Source organism: Solanum stenotomum, chromosome 12, assembly GCF_019186545.1.
Source record: "Solanum stenotomum isolate F172 chromosome 12, ASM1918654v1, whole genome shotgun sequence".
Lineage (NCBI taxonomy): Eukaryota > Viridiplantae > Streptophyta > Magnoliopsida > Solanales > Solanaceae > Solanum > Solanum stenotomum.
The window spans coordinates 28,467,768-28,484,240 of record NC_064293.1 but is presented as its reverse complement, the minus strand read 5'-3'; the positions used below and the strand labels follow the sequence as shown (position 1 = coordinate 28,484,240).

Here is a 16,473-nt window from a genome sequence, read left to right as displayed (position 1 = left end):
AGATAACTAACAATAGAGGTCTTAGAGAGGTGCCACATCACCTTGTCGATATTTAGCTTTATATGATATATATATATTTATCGTAAATAAAGAAGTCATTAATCCCCCAAAATCAATGTCCAAAACTTCCTAATCAAGAAAGTTAGATTTTCTTTGATGTATTTATTTTTTTTGAATCCCTGGATGCGCACTGGGTGAACCCCTTACTGTGTAATAGTCTGCAAACTGTTAGGGTATATACTATTAATTATGTGTTTAGAAATAGTATCCTAACAATTTCAAGATTAAATATCTAAGTGGGAGATTGTTAGGGTGTATACTATTAACCATGCATTTAGATATATTACATTATAACAATTGTGATGGTTAAAAGTCTAAGTGAGAGATTGTTGGGATATATAATATTAACCATATGTTTAGATATAATATTTATTATACAATAATTGTTTATTCAGTTTTAATAAAGGGAAAAGGCTCAAATATACCATCGAACTTTCAGAAAATGCTCATTTATGTCATCCGTTAAAAGTTTGGCTCATCTATGCCATTACCGTTTAAGAAAAGGCTCATTCATGCCATTATTTTTTAATGGTGGTTTTGCAAAACCATTTTTTACACGTGGCCAATTATAATTCCGCCACGTCATTATTTTTTTATAATAAAAAATCAAAATTCTGAACAAACATTTTTTGCAAAAACATTTTTTACATGTGGCCAATTATAATTCGGCCACGTCATTATTTTTTTTATAATAAAAAATCAAAATTCTGAAAAAAATAATGACGTGGCCGAATTATAATTGGCCACGTGTAAAAAATGATTTTGCAAAACCACCGTTAAAAAATAATGGCATGAATGAGCCTTTTCTTAAACGGTAACGGCATAGATGAGCCAAACTTTTAACGGATGGCATAAATGAGCCTTTTCTGAAAGTTCGATGGCATATTTGAGCCTTTTCCCTTTAATAAAAATTTTAATAAATCATATATTCGTTTATGATGTTTATTTACTTATATAGTATATGATTTAGTGTATAGAGTTTTAGCTTATACATAGAGAATTAAACATCAGTTCTTATAAGTATAAAGTTTTTTGTTCACAATCTAAGATGAAAATTAGACATGTCATTGGTACGATTGTAGCACAAGATTATATATAATTTATCTTGATTATGGGAACGGTATAGTTCCAACTTCTTGTGTTGGTGCATTTTGTATGTATTAAACGAGACCGAGTAGAGATAGTTGGTTTAGACTGATTGACAAAAGCATATTCTCTAAACTATTAAATGTACTTATGTTCTTAATCCTTATATAACTATTATGATCTGTATTTATTAATTATCATTTTGATGTATTAAAATGTGAGATTCTGAGATAGATCAATATGTCTGGTAGATTTGATGATAATAATATATATTGGTGAAATAATAAGTTTGTTGATAAAATTCATGTCTCGATATAAAGACTAATGATATGCCTTTTTGAGAAGCTTATAAGTTTTCATCGTGTCAAACCTTGCAAGTGGATTTATGAATCTGACACATGAAATAAGTTAAACACTGTTCTAAAGAAAATTAATCATTTAATTAAATTCATTAGTAATATAATTTATTAATTAGTATTTGTAATCTTAACATGAGAAATTACATAAGTGTTTAATGGGGAATTTCGAAATATAAATAGAGGAGTGCAATTATGAATTTCTAGTGAAATGATTTGTAATTTATTATGGTAAGAATAATTTAAGTTAATTATTTGGAGTTATTTCCATAATAGGGAGTCTTAGAAATTAAATTTGTAGTCTCTATAATGCTCATATTTAACTAGAACTCAAAGTCATATTTCTAAGGAAAATGGAAGAGGCATGCGTGGGTTTTCTTGAAAAGAGAAAACCTACGTGTGTTTTTTCATGAAAGAAAGAAAAATGTGTCTTTTGGTTCTCCTCTTTGGGCTGAGAAGAAATCTCTACAATTAGGGATTCTCCTAACCCCAAAAGAATAAGTTTTCTATTCGATACTTGTCAACCCAGGTATTGAGAGAGTTCGAATGTGAACTTGGAATCACTATAGAAGACCATAGTTGTTGTCTATCTTGTGGATTCGCTTGAAGGTATAATTCTTCTAAAACTGGAAAGAATAAGTTTTCTATTCGATACTTGCCAACCCAAGTATTGAGAGAGTTCATATGTGAACTTGAGATCACTGTAAAAGACCATAATTGTTGTCTATCTTATGGATTCGCTTGAAGGTATCTATTCATGCTTCAAGAGGTAATTCTAGCTTACGTGTTCTAGCATAATTATACGTGTTCTATCATAAACGTTATTGATTATCCGTTATTTATGTAAGCAGTATGGTTCTGGTATATCTTGTGGATTCGCTTGAAGACATCTTCTCATGATTCAAGAGCTTATTCCTGAATTAAATTTCAGTAAGTTATGTGTTCAAGCATAATTATACGTGTTCTAGCATAAACATTATTGATTATCTATTATTCATGTAAACAGTATGATTCAAGTATGTTTCCGTTGTGCATAATTATCCAACACAAACCACACAGCCCTCCGAGTGAGCACTCTATAATGATCACTGTGTGCATTGGGTAAATCTCCACTATGCAATAGCCTGCAAATCACATACTGATGTAAATCCTACTAGACAAGGCATATGTAACAAGCTCGACTCAAAAGGTTTTCAAAGGGATCGATCTCCGATCATTCATGTGGATGACCACCTTCCGAACAAACTGAGCCCACCCAAAGGACAATTACCTTAATGTCAAAGGTATGACTAAGAATAGTTATTAGCTTTAATCTTGAAATTCTAGTATGACAATTATTTTGAGCTAAAATGATATAGTTGAAATGGATGGAAAGTACTAATATTTGTTGAGAAGTGGATGGATAGATACATCTTTAAAAAGTCGATTAAAGAAAAATTTATATTAAAAAAATGAAATTAAATCTCACATAATTTTTAGTTATATAATTATCACTCTAACACAGTTTAAAAAAATGCAGTGAAGTGTGTTATTTTTAATTTTAAATTGTAAAAAAAAGTTGCTATTTTACTAGGAGAAAAAATATTTTTCTCGTAGTAATTCATTTCATTTTTCAACATTAAATAATGAAAGTAAGCTCTATTTACATTTTAGGCAATGATAAATATAACATGAATTTTTAATAGTGATTCCTAAAGTTTGTTTTTTTCATTCAATAAGATGTGACTCTTTAAAAAATGAAGACATTTTTAAACGGGTGAGCGACAATATAACTCTAACAATACAAGTGTTGAAGTATAGTTGTTGAAAATGTATAAATATGACTTATTTTCTATCGTAGAAGGGTAACTGTAACATTTTTTCCTAAAGTAATAGAACATTTTTTTTAAAAAAATAAATCAAGAGAGATTTTTGAAAAAAAATGCATATACAATTCTTAAAAGGATAGAAACTCAAGTAACTCTTAAAAGCATTCTACAACCAAAACAAAATGCAGATTCACTTACTTTTTTCTTTATTTTCATAGACAACACCTCTCAAACTACACCGATGCAGAGCCACTTCCCCTTTTTTAGTTCCGTAGTTAACAACTCTCCAACTACACATGAATGCATGTTGTTTCAGCTCTCCATGTGATACTTTAATTTTAATATTAAATTGGATATTTTTTTAGTTATAAAATTTTCAATTTATTTGTTGAAACTTTATTTTTTTTGTTTTTGTTAGAAAAGAATATTGTTAATTGATATATACCTTATTTTCTACTTGTTTCTATTAAACATTCTCTTAAATAAATTTTACTTCGTTAATAGATGCATAACACTGCCTCATCATCTTCTTTTGGCTCTTGTTCTTCAAAATATTATTTGAAAACTCAAAACTCGATGAAAATAAATAAATGAAGTGAATCTTAAGGTTTTATCATTCTCTTTGTTTATTTCGTTTCATTAAAAATAAATAGAAATAAACTAATTTTTGTTTCACATAACACATACATAAAAGTTATTGTTGTCATTTTATTCCATTATTATTATTTATAATATAATATTTTTAAATAACATAAAATCTTCATTTTATATCGGTAATAGGTAATTAATAAATACAGAATGTTAGACATGTATTTGTAATATACTACCTTCAATATTGTTAGAGAAAATGTATTTAGTAATATGAGAATAAAAATAATTAAATTTAAAGTTTTAAAATATTTTTATTGTTAAAAAGTAGACAATGTTTTTTTCTTATACAATTTCTGTACTTTCTTTTTCAATTTTTCTACAAACTTTAATATTATTTGAATTAAAATAAAATTATAAAATAATGAACTGAGTCTCAAAATTTTGAGGGCCTAAATTAGCACTTTACTTGTCTATCTGTTGAGCCATCCGTCCATTATTGGTATTTTCAATCGAATTTTATAGAGTATCAATTAAGATAAAACAACAATGTCAACAGTATTAAAATAAATGTGTTACTCAATTGCTAGATATAAATGAAATTAGTTAAATAACACATCTTAGGATAGTAATCACAACATTACTAATGACTTAAAATAAATATATATAAAAAGACCGTTAAACTTATTTTATAAAATCTATATAACAATGATACACACAATTTTATTTTTAAAAAATTGAGTTGAAATTTACAAGTCAAATAATGAGAATCATGAAGAAATTACAAGAAGATGGATATATTATTTAATTTAATAAGAATAATTTTCATTATATTAACTCACTTAATACTATGTCTACTGAATTTTTAAAAAAATTATAAACTGTATTATATAATAATAATTTAATAAATAAACTTTATAATATATTTTTTTTGCTCTTTAAAATTTAAACCCTACGACAGGGCTTCACTTCCCTTAACCCTGAGCCGCCATTGGCGTCTGTAACTGCTCTTTCTGCAATTTGTGCGTTTCTCTGTAAAATTTCATTGGTGGATTGATAATTTGTGGAATTTTGCTTCAGTTTCGAGTAACTGCAATGGCAGATGAAGAGAATTTAACTGTTAATGAAGAGTTGATTCCGAAGCCGAGGCACAAGGGAAAACATGACAAACCAAAGCCATGGGATGATGAAAGCATCGACCATTGGAAGATTGAGAAGTTTGATCCTTCCTGGAACCAGAGTGGATTGCTTGAAGTCAGTTCGTTTTCAACTCTATTCCCTCAGTACAGAGGTTAGCTCCCAAAAAATATCTTCTTTTGAGACCACAGTTTTATGACCTAATTGAAAGAAGAATGAAATTACTTTGTAACATTATTCTATGCCTTACGAATCACTGTAGTTTGATTAGCAAATACTTGGTAAATTTTAGAACTTTCCCGTATTAATTCAGTGTCATCTGTCTAATTTCATTGTCAAAATTCAAGTTTGGAGCTTTGGGCACATTTGCACTAGTCTCTTTTATGCATGCACGGATTTTTTTCTGAGTTGATCTTTGAATACTTTGGGAGGGGAACAAGTTATTCCGGGAATGTTATCTCACCTTATGTGGGATAAAATATATATAATAATGGGATAACTTATTCCACGATTTATCCCAACCTAACATGAGATAAAGCTCATCCTTAAATTAATCCCGGTATTAGTTATCCCCTAGTACCAAATGAGCCCCTAGAGTTTATTTAGCTGCAAAACCAAAAACCAAAAACCAACAGCAACAACACCATCTCAGTCCCAAACAAGTAATAGTTGGCTATATGAATCCTCTTTTTTTTCCCTCAAGGCACATCATCATCCTACCAAATAAAATAAAACTAAAACCTATAGGGATTTTTTTACTTCCATTGTGCTCTATCTGTAGCTGAATTGACATTGATTCCAGGGATTTGTAGGTCTTTCGGGACAACTTCATTCCATATGATTTTTTTTGTGAAACAGGTAACTTTAGGTCTACCTTGTCCCCAGTTAACACCTTCACTCACCAAAGTTCCACACATACAGATCGTTGCATCGGTAGGTCAATGCATGACATGACCAAATCATGGAAACTAGAATAAATGTGTGTGCAGGGGTTGGTTAGATTCAGGCACATTAAGAATTTTGACGGAATGTGTGTTCCCTGTCAGTTTTTGTTCTTATTGAAACATATATGTTTTTTGCTTGCCAATATTCAGATACATGATATGGTTTAACTTAAGTTGATGTTGTGACTATACCAAATTGCACAAAGAGAAAGCAGTTCCTATGTGTATTGGATTGTTGTTTAGTTGCTTATTTCTTCAATGATTTGTTAATAAGAACTGACAACACAAGGTGCACTGAGTAGGTTGGGATTTTTAGTGAACCTATTTGTTAAAATGCCAGACTGAGTCTCTACTTATAAATTATAATCTGCTCACTTGATCATGTTTGCATTATAACCTTTCCTTGATAAGTATGCTTTTATATTTTTTGTTGAAAACTATCGATGTTTCTTGTGAATCTAAAATAATTGACACATTAGTGTGCGTATGTTAATAATTGAGCATTTTTATCAGAGAAATATTTGCAAGAGTGTTGGCCTAATGTAAAAGGTGCCTTGAAAGAGCATGGAATTGCCTGCGAACTTAACTTGGTAAGTCATTGTAACCTCTACCCCTCTCTCTCTCTCTCTCTCACACACACACACACACACACGTTTTCATTGCTGTCTATAACTATTAGAATACTTCTAGAATTATGTATTATTTGTTAGTTGGTAAGGTCCTAACTCGTATCGGCGAGCTAGAACCAAGGTTACTTACCTCTTGACTCATGTATTTTGTCGAGAAGTAAAATATCTCTGTGCTAACTCTCGGATAATGCATTCCTGAACTAACCAGTTTTTGATGTCGTAATACTTAATTAGACAGTATTTATACGGAATTACACCTTATTGATTGGGCACCCAAATTTATGCTTATCATTGATTCTCCTTGGGGGACTAACATGAGGGACGTTGCCTATCCATTTCAGCTGCCCATACAATGATGAGCTTGCTATGTTGAAATGATGAAATCTAAGTTATTGCTGAAAAATGGATTTCCTCATTACAAGTGGCTATGGATAAAACCTCCAGTTTTTAACAATATTCTTGAGTTGCTCACATTTCTTTTGTTAAGCAAAGATGCTTACAAAATCTTCACTTGTGGTGTGAGGGTCATATGTTAGATAGCTTGTCACAATTTTTGAATAGCATTAGGAGAGCTAAGATCTGTAACTCCTTTCATCTTGTTCTCTTCTCAGTTCTCAGTACCTTCTTGGTACTTATTTAGATGAAATCTACTTCACATAATTCAAGATATAGAAAATAAATAAATAACAGGATTCCTGAGTGATACTGGGTTAAGGTTCCTTATTTATCATATTTAAACCTCTTGTTTAGTTATCTACTTAATGCCAAGCGATGTTAATGTGGTGGAGCTTTGGATAAGAAGTTCCCTACATAGAGAAAACATGTATATCGGAAATTTATTTCATTGTTAGGGGCTTTGAAGAAAAGTTTTCAAGCATGGAGAAAGTATGTACAAACAACAAAAAATATTTTATTGATAGGGGTTGAATGTTTGGTAACGTTCCATGTTTTTGTGATATGTCAGCAACTTCAAAGAGCATCACACACTATTACCTTGACTGGCTATTATTTATCATTGCTTTTCCACATTTTGTCTTCCCACTTTTACTCTCTAATGAGCACTAATATTAGGTCTGCACTTTTGCAATTAATATCATCTGTTTATTTTTTCTTCTGTTGTGGGTCAGGTTGAAGGATCCATGACAGTTTCTACTACCATGAAGACAAGGGATCCCTATATTATTGTAAAAGCTAGGGATTTGATAAAACTTTTGTCAAGAAGTGTCCCTGCTCCTCAGGTTTGTGTTTTTTTTTATCCCTGTCGTTTCTCATCATCTCTGATTCTTTTCTTGTATAGCATACTAAATGTTTGGTTAGAATTTTTAGTAGCAAGCAGTAAATAGCATTGTTTTAGGATTGAGCCCTGCTTCTGTTAATTGAACGGTATTCACTTTGTTTCAAAACCAGGAAAGGGTTGACTTTTGTTTTGATCAGTAATCCAGGGGAGGTTGGACTTGTCATATATGTTGAATTATAAAGTTATTTGCCAGCTTCAAGTTTATTTTGACCAGCAGCTATCTTATGCTTAATCAGAATGGTGGTGCAAAGGAGAGGGTTATAAAAAAAACTGGAAGGCTTTGTTACATAGCTGTTAATAAGTAACTAACCAAAATGTGGAGCCTCTCTATGGTCCACAAATTTCCTGAGACACTGTAGTGATATTTAGATTTAGGTGTCACTTATTTGCTCTGAACAATTCATCTTCTTTCTGCTTGGATATTGTTTCGCATAAAGCAGATCTGCACTAAGCTATCTATTGCATATTGTTTAATGGCCTTCTATTCTACTTGTCTATTATTTTTTTATTTTTTTGGATAACCGAGAGATCCGTCTGTGACCCGCCCTTTGGACCAATCACAACCTTCTAAACTCGGTGGATAATGGGCCCGCCCCTCTACCCTTCTCCACTTTAATACCGGGCTTCGCGTTGCATGGTGTGGGGCTTGAACCTGTGACCTAAGCCACAAATCCTCCACCTTTTGCTACTCGAGCTAGGCCTTGGGGGCGTCTTATTATTAATTCTGTTTTTCACTTTTCGCCATCTATGGTACATAACAGAAGAGAAAAGAAAACACATTTATTATCCACAAATTTGCTGTTCGTGTCCCCTCTGCAATTCGAATGTTAAGCTGGAGGATTGCTTCACTATATTATGTGCTCTTTTAGTTATCCAATAGTCTCTTCAACTGTTGGTTAATTCTAAATGAAATGTGCTTTCCCAGGCTGTCAAAATCCTGAATGATGAGATGCAATGTGACATAATCAAGATCGGCAACATGGTTCGCAACAAGGTGTGCTATGCTCATCCCTACTCAAATTAAGTAAATGTATTTCAATTTTATCTTTTATTTGGTGGATGATTTTGATGAGAACATGAATTCTATGTATTGCTGTCAAACACTTTGTTGGATACTCGTCAAATAAAACTATTCCTTCACATAATATGCACACTTTTGATAAGTATGCTCATTCACAATATTCCATACTTTTTTTTACAAGTATGAGAGGGCTCCAGCCCCCCCACCACCACCCGTCCCCACTCCTATTTGTTCACCCAGCCTGCACTACGTGCAGTGAGTGTGATATGCTCCTTTTGCCTTGATGATTATCACTGTTGTATCAAAGGTACTAGTAAAGATGTATATGATTTCTAAACTTATAAGATATCTTTAAGTGCATGATTGGACTATAACTCCTGGTGAACAAAATAGTGTTTTTTGTAGAATACTACTTCGACCGTTCCATTTTTTTTTAAAAATAATATATATATATATATATATATTAAAATTGTCGCTGCAAAAGAAATTTTATACGAATGATGTCACATAAAAGTTCAAAATTTGATTGCCTGAACATTGTACAAGTTATATAGAATAGTATTGTTAGTTGAATAGTGTCAAACATTAATGTCCCAGAGAAGGAAATAGTGTCATATGAATTTGAATCAAGATTAGTAAAAATAATGGTAATAATGGGATGTAAAGCTCATTGTTAGATTACTGTTTTTCTGGGTATTCATGTTCACATGTTTGTCTAAATTCATGTTATTAAACTCTCTGTTTTTCAGGAGCGCTTTGTTAAACGCAGACAATATCTCGTGGGTCCCAATTCGTCAACTTTAAAGGTTAGTGGATTGGGTTCTGCACCATTCTCTGGAAATCCAAATTGGCTAGGAGAGCATTCTATGCACATTGCTATGTAGGACTGAGAGAAGAACATTTGTCAAAAGACCATTCTCTGGACCAAAAATCATTTCGTCAAGGAGTACTTTCTTATTTCTTTGTTTAGACCAGGCATGAGCTGGAGAGCATTTGTACTGTGTTTGCTTACTTGTCAGGATGATTTATTTATTCATAGTGGACCCAACTTCCAACAGGAAGATTTTCCCAGAATATTCATCTTGAATCAATAATGACGAATTTGTGAAATTGAACTTCTAGAGAGTAGATAGTTTACCTTATTGTGGGTAATGATTTTGTTGCTCCTTTACATTAGTTGTTAATCATGGGTATTGTCTAGTAAACTGATGACCCTTGACCAGAGCCACATGAGGTTTAGTCCTACCTCCTACCTGTGGCAGCACGACTCATCCATACCAAATTAGTTGTAGAAATGTTGAGATATAGATCGCTTAAATGTTGATGAATACCTGACACATCTTGCTGAGTTATTATTACCTTCTGCCATAGAGCTTGATATATATCACTTTGGATGTAGGCCCTGGAAATTTTAACCGGCTGCTATATCCTTGTTCAGGTATACTTGCTGTACATTTAAATTGCAAATTTAGTGTCGTTTTTCTTTCTTCCTTTATGTTTAAGTTTTTGCCTTATCATTGAATCTTTAAGTACATGATATAAATATTCTTGCTAAATTGGGAACAAACCTTAATCTTGCCTAAAATTGAGTAGGGAAACACAGTTGCTGCTATGGGTTCCTTTAAAGGTCTAAAGCAGGCGAGGAGGGTTATAGAGGACTGCATATTGAACAAGATGCATCCACTACATCATATCAAGGTAAATGAGCAAGTGCATGATAATTAAAAATGAATTTCATGGGGTATTTGGCTATTTATGATGCTCTGGCTAAAATAGCTGATAGTTTACTTTTGCTGACGTATCTGTTCAACCATATAGATCCTCATGCTGAAGAGAGAGCTCGCAAAAAATCCAGCTCTGGCTAGTGAGAACTGGGACAGATTTCTTCCGCAATTTAAGAAGTAAGGCATCCTTTCAAATGGTGTTGAGTCAGATTAATTTTTTAATCTGCAGTGCCAATTTCAAAGCTTGAATATTATTTTTTTCGTCTTTGTCCATTCAGGAAGAATGTTAAACAGAAGAAAGTTCAGAGCAAAGAAAAGAAACCATATACGCCTTTCCCACCTCCTCAGCCACCTAGTAAGGTGAGATTTTTTGGTTCTAGAGTACCAAACTTTGTCCATTTATTTTGTGCTCTTTCTTTTCTTTATCTCTATTTTATCTGTAGAGTTTTAAGCATAATAAAACCCTCAGCATTACACTCAAGTACTGTGTAATTGTTTTTAGGCAATTATTGGCATGGTGCTGTAATTAGTTATTCCGTTGAATCCTGCTTCTTTGCTTGCTTTTATCTCACTGGTGTTCACTAGATTTTGTGGTTTATTTACTAGTATCTTCAAATGTCTATTGTCTCCTCTTCTCTTGCGGTGACGAGGATCTATTAAGATATATCCTCTGTTAATTTAATCAAATGTGTATAACTTTTTTGGTTGTAGATTGATCAACAACTGGAAAGTGGTGAATACTTCTTAAGTGACAAGAAGAAGATGGCAAAGCAGTGGGAAGAGAAGCAAGTCAAACAGGCTGAGAAGGTTGCTGAAAACAAGAAAAAACGGGAAGAAGCTTTTGTTCCACCCGAGGTTTGTATTCACATAATCTCATCAGAGCATATTTGTTGGGCAGTCCATATGTGCATTTCCTATTGAACATTGTTTGCTTGCACTTCTGCAGGAACCAAAAACACATAACCAAGATGTGTCAAACGTGGATAAAGATGATGTCACTGCCATGGCATCGTCATTGAAGGTATTTCCATGATGCTTTTAATTTATATTGCACCCTTCTGTGTTTGGACTTTGATTCTTGGATTGCTAATGATTATGATGCATTCATATTCGTCTTGCTGCAGAGAAAAGCAAAGGAGTTCAGGAAGCAAAAATCAATTGATAAGATTGATGCCGAGGAGTTTATTGCAGGTCCCAGCAAACCATCTAAAAAGAAATCAAAGAGCTCTAGATAAGTAGTAGTCTCATATTGGCCGTTGGTGATTATGATTGCTGAAGAAAGTCTGTAAAAATTGCTGTCTTGTCACTGTATTGTATCTTTCATTCGGCAGCCATATTCTAGAGGACCTTCCCTTCCATGCCATCAGCACGACGATCAGCTAGTCCTAGTATCTGGCATTTTTGGAAACGGGGAAAACACTCTTTTTCCCCCCTTTAGTTGTGATGATGGGCGAAGTCCATAGTGTTGTTGCTTTGTGTATCATACTGATTAATCGCGTTTGCTTTGTGTCACAAGTAATTTAAACAGACTGATCAATGAGAGTATTTATATTTTGTGTTATATCTTTATGTCATGTTATTCATCATCATCTCATTTGTGTAGTATATGTGGAAGTGTATGGACTTCCATACTTGCAACATAAGAAAGGAACTTCGGTTCTTTGCAAGTGAGAAGAAAAATCCCTTCTTTTTTTTCTGGGTTTTCCTCGAATCATACTAAATCTGTTATATGAGTGAATACTTATAGTAACCTGAAAAGTAAAGCAAAATAACCTACTACGTGCAAACTATTGGTGTATATAAGTTAAATCCATACGATATACATTACAATTCTCACTTGTATGATACAAAACTAAAACAAAGGATCAAACGAAAGCTCGAAAATAGATTTAAGTTCATCCCAGTTGCCATGTTCTAACCACTCATTAAAGTCCAGAGGAGTACTAGAATTGGATGTTGCAGCACCAACAGTTGTACTTTGAGTTGATGTTCCTGAGCTTTGTTGACTTACAAACTGATGCTTATTTTCTGTCACAGTATTAGTATAAGTGTTCTGGTTAACAACAGAAGTAGTGTTAAAACTGATGTAAATCTGGGAATTATTTGAAGAAGATTCAATACTATTATTGCTGCATATTTTGGAGCTTAAAACATCCTTATTCATCACTGAATTGTTTCTTTGTTTTTTTGCCACTTCTTTCCAATCTGGTATTGGTTTCTTATATAAAACATTTCGTTTCAAGATGCGGCAAAGAGTCCATGTTTCCTGGATTATTAAAAACAAAAGAAATCATGTTAGAACTCTGGTTTCCACTTTAATCCATGAGAATTATTTCTAACAGTAAATAAAAATGTATTCAATCTTATCCGTTAAACTTTTACATGAGGTGTGCAGCCATGCAGATCATACATTTCAACATAGCATCAGAACATGAGTCCGATCAAGGAGATATATAAGTAAATAAATTGTGTCATTTCAAATAGCTTAAACTACGGTATGAGATGTTTACACCATTAACCAATATGGTATATATATCAGAGAGGGGTGCTATTTTAAGTCTTACCCTACCCTTCGGGGTGGCCCAGTGGTTTAGGCTTGGGATTGGTCTCAAGTTCGAAACTCCTTGCCAGCGAAGCAAGGGGTTTGCCCTTCTCGGTCGAGCTCATCGCACCAGGCTTGCCTAGTGCAAATTAATTACCTCTCCCGTGTGGTTTGCGAGCTATTGCATAGGAGCGGAGGTTTTACTTTGTGCGCACCCAAAAAAGGTAGCGGCTACGGATTTTCCTTGTCATCAAAAAAAAAAAAAAGGTCTCACCCTCACTCATATTATCAAAAACTACTACTCTATTTGATTTGGTCACACAGATGAGTGGTTAACAGTTAGAAAAACATTTTTTGGCAAAGACAAAAAAAAGCGTTGCCTGTTGTTGCGGAAAATTCCAATGCAAAAAGTCATGCAACACTGACACTATTTGGAATGCACCACTGTATGACATTAATTATTTTTCAGCCATAGAAATATCATGACATGCTTAACGTCACAATTTCAAATTTCGTATCAAATCAAACTATTCATGCTGAACAAAATAAATCATAGATATTAGATGGATCGAAATGAAATGTTTCTTACAGCTTCTTGAGGGATGGTGTTAGCATGAAGATGTTTGGTTGATTTATCATTTTCTACAGGAAGACGAAACTCATGCATCTGCCACTCGGTTTTCGTGCCTTTTCCGGCGCTGCCACGGTAATATACCAGTGATTTTTTCAGGCCAATGCATTTGCCAGATGAGTAAATAGGTTTATCAATACCAGTAGCTTTCCAAAATCCAGAACCAGCAGTCACTCTATTAGGTCTTAAACTGTTTTTGTATTTTCTGCCTCTTTTGCAAAAAAAATACCATTCCTTCTCTCCATTATTGTTACTACCCTCTGAAACACGTCAAACAGAATATGATAATATCAATAATCTACTCATAGTTGTGGCGCCACGTTCGAACAATTGATTTTATAGGTCACTTACAATTTTTTCTTCTAGTAAAGAGATTTTATTTTACACACGAGAAATCTGAAAAAAAGGTTATTTTCTTATATTCAATTTATTATAAGTAACCAAGAGATCTTAGCTCCCACGTCATGTTATAAGGACATAAAATAATTAGTACGTGTTCTTCAAAATAGTTTAAACTTTGATTAGATGATATAGACACACATTTCAACGTGCGATATCAGAGCAAACAAATATTGAGTCGATCTCACAATCATTCGTTAATTAAAAATACATTAAATCGTGTGCTTGATCTAAGAAAAGAGTCAGGATCACACACGAGGGCTGAGTCGATGAAGATAACACAATCAAGTATTTAATAAAGCATAATAATTAGCATCGATCACTAGTCTTTGTCTAGATTTTCACTCTTTTTTTCTTTATTCTTTTGATCACGTTTTTTTTTCTTTTTCCTTATTTAGCTCAAGAAGTAATTAAATAGTTTGCAAGGTTAAAAAAGTTTTAGCTAATCAATTTCCATGTTCTCGAAATAAATATAAAAAAATTGAACATATATCTACTATAATTTGCATTTCATTAGAGGTAGAGACGCCTTTTCTATGATTTAACAACCAAATAAACGTAACGACTCAAAATTTAGTAATACAAATTTATAAATAAGCCTTTTGAAGATCTTTACACGCAAGTCGCCATATATACACTACTAAAAAGTTACTATTTTCCCATCGAAAAAATGTTAAAGTGATTATTTAATTAGCAGATATTTTGATTGAATAGGTGAGAAAAGAAAAAATAATAATGTTTTCATACGGAAAAAATAGAAAGTTTCTCACTTTTCATGAGTGAGAATTTGTTTTTCACCATACATTTTTCCAGTGAGCTGTTTCAATGAGAAATGAGTGAAACAATCATATTCTATAGCATAAATTTCTCACTGATTCGAAGGGGAAGTAAAAAAACCTTTGTTTCTATAGTGATAATCTTAAACAAATTGATCTATCTTCTCATGTTGTAATCTTACAGATAGAAGCACTAGCTAGTCTTAGATCTAACAACAATGAGGTTTTTATTTTGGTTAATGGTTATACACTTGTAATATATTAAATATAATATAATTCCCTATATCTCTTCTTTTAATTTGTGTCTACTATTTAATTAGTGTTACTACAAAATTTCATAACTAATGTATGCCTCTTAGTTGCAATAAGATATACAAAGGTTTTCTGAGAACATGATTTTTAATTAGGATTTTCTTAAAAACAATATAATTCAATGAAGTACTCTTCACCAAACATCAAGAAAATAAGTTAATTATGTCATAACATACATCGAACATCTATATATATGCTTGCATATTCAGATCTTTTTTCATCAAGAAAACCCTTATTATTGATAAGAATACTTATAATTATGTGAGAGAAATGAAACAAATCTAAACGAGTTTAAGTTATATATACAACTAAAAATGATTAGTTAAAGGAAATGAAAGTAGTAGAGTTAAGTACACATACTTGGTAGATCCCAAGGATCATATTTATAGATATCGATCTGCTTAATAATTTCTAAACCAATCGATTTTTTCTCAATTTTCCTGCGTAGATAAAACCCTACAAGCTCTTCATCAGTGGGATGAAATCGAAAACCTGGAAGTACAACATCATCCTCATCCTCATCCTCGTCCTCATCCTCTTTGTAGTAATTATTTGTAACTATGCTATTTATTTTTTCCACTTCCATCATTAATTCTGGAAGAAAATTATAAAGTAGTGGTAATTAATTAAGTGCCTTGTTAGCTAGGGTTATATATAGTACATATTTTTATACTTATTAAGACTTTGTTCCTTAATTTGGTCAAAGTCATTAGCATTAATTGACTTTGTTGTTTCAGGGCAAAACATCTTTGAATGGACGCAGTCTTATGATTACCCCTTGACTTAAAATACAGGAAAACTCAAATATTATTGAAAGGATCCACAATTATTATTTATTTATAAATTATAAAACCTATATAAGAGGTATAAAGACTTTTTTCTTATCAGTATTAGAAAATATCATCATATATAAATGTGAAAGGAATCCTTCTAATTAATTCTTTAGTTTTTACCCCCCAAACATGACCGCTCTCCAAGATAGTAAACAAACTTAAGTGAATATACGAAGAAGTAAAGGGGATTCAAGTATATATAATATATCTTTTTTATTTTTATTTATTTATATAATATAATATTTTAGCAAAGAGATATTAATTGGACAAAGACGGAACTAAATTGCTGTGTTTGAATTATGATGGTATATATAATCCATTTTTGTTTTT

The 16,473-nt window shown here is 32.3% G+C and overlaps 2 protein-coding genes across 2 annotated transcripts; one reads left to right on the top strand and one right to left on the bottom strand.

Annotated features, from left to right (window-relative positions):
* Nucleotides 1-4,851: 4,851 nt before the first annotated feature.
* Nucleotides 4,852-12,207, top strand: LOC125848612 (KRR1 small subunit processome component). Its single transcript, XM_049528503.1, has 12 exons — nucleotides 4,852-5,189; nucleotides 6,493-6,569; nucleotides 7,736-7,846; nucleotides 8,831-8,899; nucleotides 9,676-9,732; nucleotides 10,326-10,364; nucleotides 10,520-10,624; nucleotides 10,745-10,827; nucleotides 10,929-11,010; nucleotides 11,362-11,505; nucleotides 11,597-11,671; nucleotides 11,775-12,207. Exons 1-12 carry the CDS (start codon nucleotides 4,994-4,996, stop codon nucleotides 11,883-11,885), a joined length of 1,149 nt encoding a protein of 382 aa, XP_049384460.1. The 5' UTR covers nucleotides 4,852-4,993; the 3' UTR covers nucleotides 11,886-12,207.
* A 268-nt stretch (nucleotides 12,208-12,475) lies between these two features.
* Nucleotides 12,476-15,899, bottom strand: LOC125848807 (transcription factor JUNGBRUNNEN 1-like). The gene is made up of 3 exons (XM_049528747.1): nucleotides 15,671-15,899; nucleotides 13,782-14,083; nucleotides 12,476-12,916 (listed from the first exon to the last, which is right to left on the bottom strand). The coding sequence occupies exons 1-3, from the start codon at nucleotides 15,897-15,899 to the stop codon at nucleotides 12,503-12,505; spliced, it is 945 nt and encodes a 314-aa protein (XP_049384704.1). The 3' UTR covers nucleotides 12,476-12,502.
* Between the last annotated feature and the right edge of the window lie 574 nt (nucleotides 15,900-16,473).